The sequence below is a fragment of the Neomonachus schauinslandi genome, chromosome 5, assembly GCF_002201575.2.
Source record: "Neomonachus schauinslandi chromosome 5, ASM220157v2, whole genome shotgun sequence".
NCBI lineage: Eukaryota > Metazoa > Chordata > Mammalia > Carnivora > Phocidae > Neomonachus > Neomonachus schauinslandi.
The window spans coordinates 59531259-59541646 of NC_058407.1; the positions used below are offsets into that span (position 1 = coordinate 59531259).

At 51.4% G+C, this 10388-nt stretch overlaps 1 protein-coding gene across 1 annotated transcript; it reads left to right on the top strand.

Annotated features, from left to right (window-relative positions):
• Positions 1–969: 969 nt before the first annotated feature.
• NFE2 (nuclear factor, erythroid 2) lies at positions 970–7976 on the top strand. Its single transcript, XM_044914818.1, has 3 exons — positions 970–1006; positions 5353–5521; positions 6720–7976. The coding sequence occupies exons 2-3, from the start codon at positions 5408–5410 to the stop codon at positions 7719–7721; spliced, it is 1116 nt and encodes a 371-aa protein (XP_044770753.1). The 5' UTR covers positions 970–1006; positions 5353–5407; the 3' UTR covers positions 7722–7976.
• Positions 7977–10388: the final 2412 nt, after the last annotated feature.

The window sequence follows — 10388 nt, forward strand, 5'->3', positions numbered from 1 at the left end:
CTGCTGTGGGTGCTGGGGGATAAACCTGATATCCTACACACATGTGCTGGCCTGTCCAGAGAAACACAGCTGCCATGTGTTTGGGGTGCCCTGCCTGAAAGAAAGGAGGACAAAGGGCACCCAGGGCCCCCTTTAACAGAGGTGAATACTGTCCCTGCTGGGCACCCCCATGCACACCTAACTCCCCTCACACACTGACAACAAACCTAGCCAAGAAAGAGGCCATTGTCCTAGGACATCTGAGGCTGCTGGGGGAGGGGAGAAGGCTACAGGTGAAAGGACACATCAAAGCAGCAACTGCCCCTCCTCCCCAAAATAGCTCCCCTTCCTCTCTCCCAGAACCCAGGCTTTCCTGAAGTAAAAGCAATGCCCTAAATGCCCACCTGCCTAAACAACTGGGACACTAGACATTTGATCCTTATCTTCAGCTGCCATCCACCTTGCTATGACTCAGTTTCCCTGTCCCTAAGAGAGTCAAGGGGACAGAAGGAAGGAGGTTAGACTTGTATAAAGTTTAGAGGTCACCTTGGAGTGGGCTACCAGGTTGGAATTTATCATATGCATAGGAGAAACGCAGGCCTGGCCGGACTCCTGGGCTCAAAAGGAGGGCTGGGAGGCGCTGGAAGCCATGTGTGCCCCCGCTGGCTGGGAGCAAGGTGGGGGCGGGGTGTGGGCAGAAACCACACCGGGCTCAAGTTTCCTCTCTTGGCCAGAAGGGGCAGGAGGAGAGGAGGGCCACGGGGAAAGGGGAGGGTTGGAGGAAGGACGGAGAACTCAGGCCGAGGTCTTCGGAGAGGAGGCTGGTGCGCCACCCGGCGCTCCCCGTGCTCAGGCCGAGCCTCCACACTCAGCGCTCAGTAATGGCCTGGGGGCGGGGCGCAGCCCTCCCCCGTTTTCAGAGGTAGCAGGGATCCTCACCCAGGAGGTGTCAGAGCAGGCCCAGCCTCCCCAGAGACAGCACCGGGAGCCACATCACTCTCCTCACCCAGCTCGGACCCTGCCACAGGTGCCTGAGGGGCGGGGTGGGTGGGCGATTCCAGTGGGATCCAAGCGGCAAGCTGGGGAGGTGGAGGTGGCAGACGAGAAAATCACCAACTTTCTGCACATCCCTAGGAGATCTCGGGCCCTCCCAGGCTGCCCCTGGTTTAGGAATCTGACATCTTTGGGAATTCATCTGGGAGAAGACCTAGATGACTTATTGAGCACTCTGAGATTCTTGGGGTGAGAGGCTGTAGATGGGGACCAGACAGTGGTCCTCTGAGGCACCTTTGAGGGGCCGGGGGTGACCCTGAGTAACCCTTCAGTAGGGGACTGCCCCCGGGGAGCCGATAGACTCTTAGGTGTATGGTACCAGCCTTTCCCCTACTCTATTCCATCTTGCTGCCCTGTCTGGCCAGCTGGGAGGATTTGGGGGAAGGTGAGGAACTGGAGACACTGGATGCCTGGATGGGTGGGGAGCACGGCAGAAGGATGGGGTGGTGGGCGCAGGGCTGTTGAGCTCTTGCCTCCTTTGCCCCTTGTCATCTCCGGGCCTGGGCAGTCAAGCTCAGCTAGAACTGGCTGGGAGAGGAGGGCGTCCTACCCCAGTGCAGTTCCTTCAGACCAGAAATCTTAGCAGCTTGGGAAGTAGGAGGCTGGGTAGCAGTGGAAGAGAAGAGGAAGGTAACAGATCTGCTGGGGCTGGGATTCTCTAGTCATTGGCCCTCAGATGACTGGAGTTTGGTTTCTAGGGACCGAATGGGGATAACATAAACGTATCCCTTTCTCCCTTGTTCCCATACACCTGTTTGAGTCACGTATACCCTCAGGAGACTAAATCTCACTCTGATTAACTCTCTCTCTCTTCCCTTTTCCTCCGTTCTCTTTCTCTATTTCACCTCTATGTGTCTCTCCCTCTTTTGGGGTTGGTCCTAATATTTCTGAATAGCCTGCTCACCTGCCACCTCACACCCCAGGCTTCGTGGATCCCTCCCCATCCCTTCCCTGCTTCTACTGATAGCTGGACAGGTGGGGTGGTCTAATCAACCTCAGAACAGGATCCCAGAGGCAAGCACCCTCTCTCTTTCTCCCCATCAAGGCATCCCTCCACAAAGGGTCCTCATTTTGAATCTTTAAATATAAAGCTCTATATCATTCTGTGAGTACTCAGAGACTGTGATAAGAGCTTTCTGGGTAGGACCATCAGGATCAGAGTCAGGAGGACGGATTATAGTCCCTGGAGATGGCTCCAGTCCTACCTGGTACATGTTGGTAGGGAGGAAGATGGCTGTGTGACCCCAAAGTGCAGGTTAAACTGGAAAGTGGGAACTGTATGTTGTAAAGCAAAAGGGACACAGGGAGGCCCACTCTACTTTCCCAGGATCTGTTGTTTCTGCATCTTCTGTGATGTTCTGTTTGACTCAATTCTGACTACACCCTCCTATACCGCTAGTGGCAGCGCCAGGCCCCCAGGCCCATCCTGGAAAGGTAGGCTCCTAAGACCCAGAGGGGCCTATGCCTGGTAGATAGACCACCAACAACCACTGAGTATCTAGGGAAAAACATACTACTCCTCTTTGGCCTGGTGCAAACTTGCCCCTGCACCAGAGAGGTGGTTGGAGCTGATCCAGAGATTCTCATCAACTCCCTCTTCTCCGGCCTCCTGCCTCCCGCAGGGACCCTTCTGGATTCTCATTTCCCTGTCCCAAAGGTGCATGAGAAGGGGCTGATATCTAGTCTCGGAGGCCAGGGCAGCTTAGAACCCAGCTTTGCCTGGGTCTGAAGCTAGGAGAAGTCTGGAGGTCATTTGCCAGGCTCTTTTCTGGCTTTGTGTTCTTTCCTGTAAATACATATGGTTGGACTAGTTTAGCATTTTTCAAGGTGGGGTGGGCCTCTGGCATCAGAAACACTAGGGCGCTTGTTAAAATGCTGCTTGCTGGGTACCTGCACCTATGAATTCAATTCAGTAGGTCTGGGGGCGCCTGGGTGGCTCAGTCGTTAAGCGTCTGCCTTTGGCTCAGGTCATGATCCCAGGGTCCTGGGATCGAGCCCCGCATCGGGCTCCCTGCTTGGCAGGAAGCCTGCTTCTCCCTCTCCCACTCCTCCGCTTGTGTTCCTGCTCTCGCTAACTCTCTCTCTGTCAAATAAGTAAATAAAATCTTAAAAAAAAAAAAAAGAAAAGAAAATTCAGTAGGTCTGGGACGACTCGCAGGAGCCCATGTTTTTACAAGTACAACAGGTGACTGCGGTGCACAATCAAGTTGGTGACTGCCTCTCGAAGTCCTGTCTCCATTTAGTGGAAGAGACTGAATGGGGAAGTGATTTGCCCTAAGTCTCGAATTTGGAAGGCCAGAGAACCTGGTCTCCTGCCTGCCTCCTAGGGCGGGATCGTTGTACTGCACCTAAGAGTCAGATCCAGGAAGATGCAAGGAGGGACAAAGTTGGGGGGGGGGTGTGGTGTGAAGGACTATGAGGCAAGAGTCATTGTCCCTGCCCCCTAACCCCCTTCTCCATTCACTTTGCCTTTGGGCAATTTCCTCCAGAACCTGGGTGGGGGAGGGTGGGGTTCCGGTGTTGAAATGGCATCCTGGACAGACATAAACACCCCACCCACTTTGCCCACTGGCCAAGCGCCTGTGCCTACACCAGCTCCCAGCCCTGGGGATGGCAGTATAACAAAGGGTGGGGGGGCAAGGGCTAAGGGAGATCCTCCTTCCAATGGATAATTCGGAGTTCTTACTAATTTGGGGTTAAGTCAAAGAGTAGATTTCATATTGGATAGCTGTGACAGGCCATCCTTGTGGTGATCTAAGGTCATGCAATTTGAGGTCATCCCATCCTATCCTCTGTCCTTTTATAAGTTTCTCCCACCCCCAGCCTGCCTGCCTTTACTTATATGGTAGGGGTGGGGTGCTGTGTCTGGCCCTAAGATATTGGGAAGCCCCTGTGAAATCTGCTTGGCATCTCTTGTTAAAGGCTGGGCGAACAGGTGCAGGGAGATGGGTGTCAGGGGATAGGGAGGCAGGATGAGGAGAGGGGCAGATAGAGAGAAGATGAAGGCGGCGGGGTGGGGGAGGGTTTGCTGAGAACAGTAAGCTGCCCGAGCAGAAAGGGACCTCTGAGTTCAACTTATCCAACTCCTTGGTTTTATAAATGAGGAAACAGAAGCTCAGAGCAGCGGCGATGGCTTGCCCAACCTCACACTGCTGCTCTGTGGCTGACTGGCAGCTAGAGCTCAGATCAAAAAAAGGGGGGGGGGGGGGGTGAAGGGGACTGTGTTTTTAAGGCTCTAAAGAGATATTCCCTCAGAAGAAAAGAGACAGATACCTCAGAAAGAACTGACTGAGGTAAACCACCACTAGAGGCTCAGAGTATGGAGACACAAGAGTGGGCTGGCAAGGTGTCTGAGAGGCCAGTAAAGGCTCACAGGGTCAACTAGTGTATTTTCCAGACCTGCGCCTGCTATCGATCAGGTTGGGTCCCAATTTCTGAATGGACCTTATAGGATCTTTGTGAAAATCAATCTCAAACTAATGCTTGTAAAACATCAGCACAGTTCTTGACAGTGCTTAATAAGTCTTTGCTATGATTGTTATATTACCTTAGGAACCCTGGAAGCCTGGCTGTGTGGGTTGGGATATGGCCGAGATGACCCTACAGGGACATAGGACAGAGGTCCAGTGTCTCCAGAGACCATTCCTCCTCTGCTGCCTCCAGCTGATAAACCTCTTATCAGGCCCAAGCAGGGGAGCCCAGAGTCAGGATAGGAGGAGAAGGCAGAGCTGCTATCAGCCACCAGGCCTGGGCCATATCTCAGAGAAGGGGAGGGGCTGTCTGCTTTGCTCTTCCCACAACATGCTCCTTGGGGATCCCCAAGCACTCATTCTCAACCTTGGAAGATGAGACAGAGGAGGAAAACTGAGGACAGAGGAGGAAAGCAGGAGTGATCCCTGATGTTGCCCCAGAAAATGGGGGAAAAAACCCCCAGAAGATGTGACTTCTGCCCTGGCCAGTGATACAGTTTGGGGGAGTAAGAAGAAGGGGAAAGGGAAGGCATCTCATCTGAAAAAGAAGGTAAGGACCCACTGTGTTCCCAAAGGACCTGACCACAGCCATAGCAGGTGAGGTGGAGATCACACTGCAGAGAAAGCCTTTGCAGCTTAAGGAGTCGGTTGATGAGGACAACATAATTCAGGGGATGAGGCCTCTCCTTCTCTCAGGTGAGGCTGCAGGGAGCTCTCCATGGAGGCAGGACAAAGTTGCTGGCCCCTAGCAGGAGAAGCCTTAACCTATATCTCCTGGTTTTATTATTATTATTATTATTATTATTATTATTATTATTATTATTATTAACCTGTTTCTCCTTTGACACAGGTTTCTGGGGCCTTTTGTGCTTTGGGGATCCTGGACCAGGCCCTGGCCCAGTAGGATGCCCCCGTGTCCTCCCCAGCAGAGCAGGGACAGGGTGACACAGTTGCCCACTCCGGAGCTGGGCGAGATGGAGCTGACTTGGCAAGAAATTATGTCCATCACTGAGCTGCAGGTGAGCAGATTTGGGGGGACCTGGGGGAAAGAGCAGAAAAGGAGGGAGTCTGGCTGGGACTGGGGCAGGGGGCTGGAGCAAGCAGGGAATGTTCCAGGCACTGGAAAAGGAAGGGCTGGAGTAGGAGGGAGATCTGGATGGAAGACCAGAATATTAAGGGGAAAAGGGTGTGGAAGAGCAGGGGAAAGTAGTGGTGGGGAAGGAAGGATCTGATTGGGGGTGTAAGCTCTCTCAGCAGCCACTCTGCTCACATCTCTCTATCCCACCTCCTGCCCCGCCTTCCTTTTCTCACCTTCTTTCCTTCGGAACTCCCTCTCTTCCAATCCTGCCCATCTTCTTCCCTCATTTCCTCCCCTGTCCTCAGATGCTGGGCCCCTTTCCCTCAGGTAGCAGAGCAGTAGTTCAGGGGCCTGGAGAAGGCGGGGTGGGGGGGTCAGACTGTGACGGGGTCCTCGCCTCCTACTAGTTGGACAAAGGGGTGTCTGTTGGCCTAACAATGATGCCTTTGTCCCCATCTGGGCTGGAGCACGGTGGCTCCTCCATGTGAGTTGGGGGCCCTGTTTCCAGCATGTTCTCTCCTCCTCTCCGCACCTGGGCAGGGACAGAGGGACTGAAGAGGAGAGGGTAGAGTTTATGCTGGCTCCCCAAGGTGCCTCAGCCCCCAGACCTGGCTCTGCGCCGCCCCCCGCCCCTTCTCTTCCCTGCCACAATGCCCGGGGCCATCATGATCTGCCCTAAGCCCTCCTCCTGCTCAGCAGCTCCCTCTGCTGTGCACCCAGGGCATGGCCAGGGTCTGAACTTGACCCTTTTGACCCTAGATAACCACAGCAGGAAAGGGTTGGGGGGGGGGAGGGCGGTCATCATAGATAACAACTTCTTGTCTTCCTGAAGGAAATAAAGGAAGAAGTGCCATTTCAACCCAGTAAGAACTTCTCCTGAAGAGGAGGAGATTCCATATTGTTGCAGCGTTAGATAGTCCCTTCCGAAGTCTGACCTCAGTGACTTCCATTCCTGTTTAAGCTGCTTTCTGCTTGAAATAGCTGCACTGCAACCTTACAGGAAGCTTCGAATGATTTTTAGCACTTTTCTGTTCCCCTGTTATCTTACTGTGTCTTTCAGAAGGACCCAGCTTGGTCTTGCGAGAGAGCTGGTTTCTCTTCAGCCTGTCTCCAAAACCTCTTTGTGTCTTTCCTTGCAGGGCCTAAATGCTCCAAGTGAGCCATCGTTTGAGCCCCCAGCCCCAGCCCCATACCCTGGGCCCCCGCCACCCCCAACTTACTGCCCCTGCTCAATCCACCCAGATGCTGGCTTCCCCCTTCCTCCACCACCTTATGAGCTTCCAGCACCCACATCTCATGTCCCAGACCCTTCATACTCCTATGGCAACATGGCCATACCAGTCTCCAAGGCACTGACCCTCTCGGGCCTGCTCAGTGAGCCCCTCCCAGATCCCTTGGCTCTCCTGGACATTGGGCTGCCAGCGGGGCCCCCCAAGCCCCAAGAAGACCCAGAATCTGACTCAGGATTATCCCTCAACTATAGTGACGCTGAATCTCTTGAGCTGGAGGGGACAGAGGTTGGTCGGCGGCGCAGCGAGTATGTAGAGATGTACCCAGTGGAGTACCCCTATTCACTTATGCCCAACTCCTTGGCCCACCCCAACTATGCCTTGCCACCTGCAGAGACCCCCTTAGAACCCTCCTCAGGCCCTGTGCGGGCCAAGTCCACTGCACGGGGGGAGGCGGGAAGTCGGGATGAGCGTCGGGCCCTGGCCATGAAGATTCCCTTCCCGACGGACAAGATTGTCAACTTGCCGGTAGATGACTTTAATGAGCTGTTGGCACGGTACCCACTGACGGAGAGCCAGCTGGCATTAGTCCGGGACATCCGACGGCGGGGCAAGAACAAGGTGGCCGCCCAGAACTGTCGCAAGAGAAAGTTGGAGACCATTGTGCAGTTGGAGCGGGAACTGGAGCGGCTGGGCAGTGAGCGGGAACGGCTTCTCCGGGCCAGAGGGGAGGCTGACCGGACCCTGGAGGTCATGCGCCAACAGCTGACAGAGCTGTACTGTGACATTTTCCAGCACCTGCGGGATGAAGCAGGCAACAGCTATTCCCCTGAAGAGTATGCTCTGCAACAGGCTGCTGATGGGGCCATCTTCCTGGTGCCCCGGGGGACCAAGATGGAGGCCACAGACTAAGCTGGCCCAGAGGGGTGGGACTGGTGATGGAGATTTCCTTTATTCCCTTCTGATAAAGGTACTCCCCAGAAGAAGCTGGGTTCTCTAGACCAGAAGGGGACAATGGGAAACCTGGCATTTGGAGGGTCCAAGGTGTATTCAGTAAGGCTTGCCTTGAGACAAGTGTATGAGGGGAGGGCTGGAATCTCTTTTCTGTGATTCAGCTTCCTAGGTCTCCAACCTCCACCTCGTTTGAGCTTTGGTATATAAAGCGCTCTACACAAATAGCCTTCCACTGTGTCTTCCTTCTCAAGAGAGGGTGATGAAGCCGAGTACTGAGTTCAGTGCTTGTTAGTGGTGGGGAAGGAATCCTGCCAAGCTCATTTCTTTCTCCTGTAGCTCTGTATGACAGAGGTATGCAAAAAATTTGGGCTTGAGCAGTGTGATCTATCACCTTCATCTCCTTTTTTTTTTTTTTTAAAGATTTTATTTATTTATTTGAGAGAGAATGAGATAGAGAGAGCATGAGAGGGGGGAGGGTCAGAGGGAGAAGCAGACTCCCCGCTGAGCAGGGAGCCCGATGTGGGACTCGATCCCGGGACTTCAGGATCATGACCTGAGCCGAAGGCAGTCGCCCAACCAACTGAACCACCCAGGCGCCCATCTTCATCTCCTTTTTGAGAGCCAGAGGTCATGGATGATCTGAGGAATCCCACCCTCCCGGGGGGCCCACTACTTAAAGAGTGGGGATTGCTGCCAATGCTGGCTACACCCTCTGTGCAAGGTCCCTGAGGTTCAGACCTCTCCTGTCTGTGGAGCACAGAAAAGTCTAGAATGCCCATAGGCCTTTTTTCTGTTCTCTCCATCCTGCCTACTTCTATTGGATTTCCTCATCCTGATGTGCCAGAGCTCTCAGAAGTCTGAGATGCTCTTGATTTGAGAGAATTTGATTGGACAGCATAGTTTCAAGGGACTTCATACCCAAGTCTGGGTAAATCCTGCTCCCCGAGGAGTAGGTTATGCCTTTTGGGAACTTTTGTCTCCTTGGTTACATTAGACACACTATCCAATCGTTTTGGGGCCTCCCTTTTCTAGATCCTCAAAGATCTAGGGTCTTTCTTTTCCTTAAGTAGAACACGATTTAAGTTCTAGAATCCTTTATCACATCAAACTCCAATCAAACTTCTCTCACATTACACCATCTCCTTGAATGGAGTTGGGTGGTTCCTATCTTTCCAGTCACTGGATTACACAAATTACCTCTTTGGGGTATTTTACTTCTATTTATACTTCTACTCAACTTTAGTAGCTCCATTCCAACAAGGAAAACGTACTCTTACTTTCAAGTTCTGATAGACACTCAGTTGTGAGACATGAAAAGCGGGCAATGATCAAAGGTGGAGAGTCTTCATGCTTACAGATTCTCAGAAACGTGGTCTCTAAGCTAGGTTGGGGAATGAAAGCAATTTAAGGCTTCTGATTCCTAATAGATCTGAAAACAGTTCAGACAACTTGTGAACTTTCTCAAAAAATTGAAAATGCAGGATCAAGTTGTAAAGGGCAGTGCCTGGGATTAGCTGTTCAGCAACTTGATTAGTTCACCTAAAAGACATCAGGCAGTTTTTTTCCACTTTTAAGCAAGCTCACAAAAGTGGTAATTCAGAGGCAAATTTAGACATTTATCCAACACTTGAGCACCTAGGCTCTAGTATTGTCGTAGGCACTGGAGATAAAAATGGGGAGAAATGTCCCCCTCTCCTGAAGTCAGATCTATTGTAGTACATTACTTGGTGTGTACCTAACTAAAGCGAAAGGTGGAACAGCTTTGGAGCATGATTTGGATTCTGTTCCAGATTCAAAAACTTTAAACAGGTCATTTTCATCTAAAAAGTTAGCTTAACTAGCAACCTTGTATTTGTAAAACATGTTGTGAAGTACATAGAATGTGATAGAAGCATAACGTCATTTTCTTCAATAGCTGTATTTAGTACCCGGTGGCCTGTGTTGTCCTGTCCTTCTAAACCAGGATTGAGAGAAACCTGTTCTAGTAACTCCAAGCCACAAATGAGATTCTTAAAATCATAACAATAAAGACTGCCCATACATTTACACCTCTCTACCCCTTTTACTAGTTTGAAAATCAAGGCCGGATCTTTTTGCGAAGGCGGTAAAGTTTAAGCATTTCCTAGGGGGTTAATTATTGCTCCCAAATTTTTGCGTCACTTTTGAAAAACTTGATCTTCCCCTCCATATTCATCTTAACTTGGTTCCAGATTTTTTGGAAGCCAGAAATAGCTCGCAATAAATACTTGCAGAACAATTATAAACAGCTTTAAAGTGATGGGCCAAGATTTAATCCTACAGCAAGAGCCAGTTTGGTTTCACTAGACCGTGCTGCTGATGGGATAACTTTTACATATTAATACATGGTATTACCACTTGTACTCCAAAAAGCTAAGTATCATTCATTTTTTAGTTTGGGGAAGGGTGGGATGGAAAGGACCCCTCCCAACAACCTAATCTTAACATGTTAAATGTCCCACCTTTCTTAACATACCTAAAGTCTAACTTGTTCCTTTAGAAGGATCCAAGGAAGCATGAATAAGGAATGAAAAGGGACAGACTTTCAACTCTGCTAAAAAATTCCGACCTACCATTATCATGAAGGGGAAAAAACCCACACCAGAA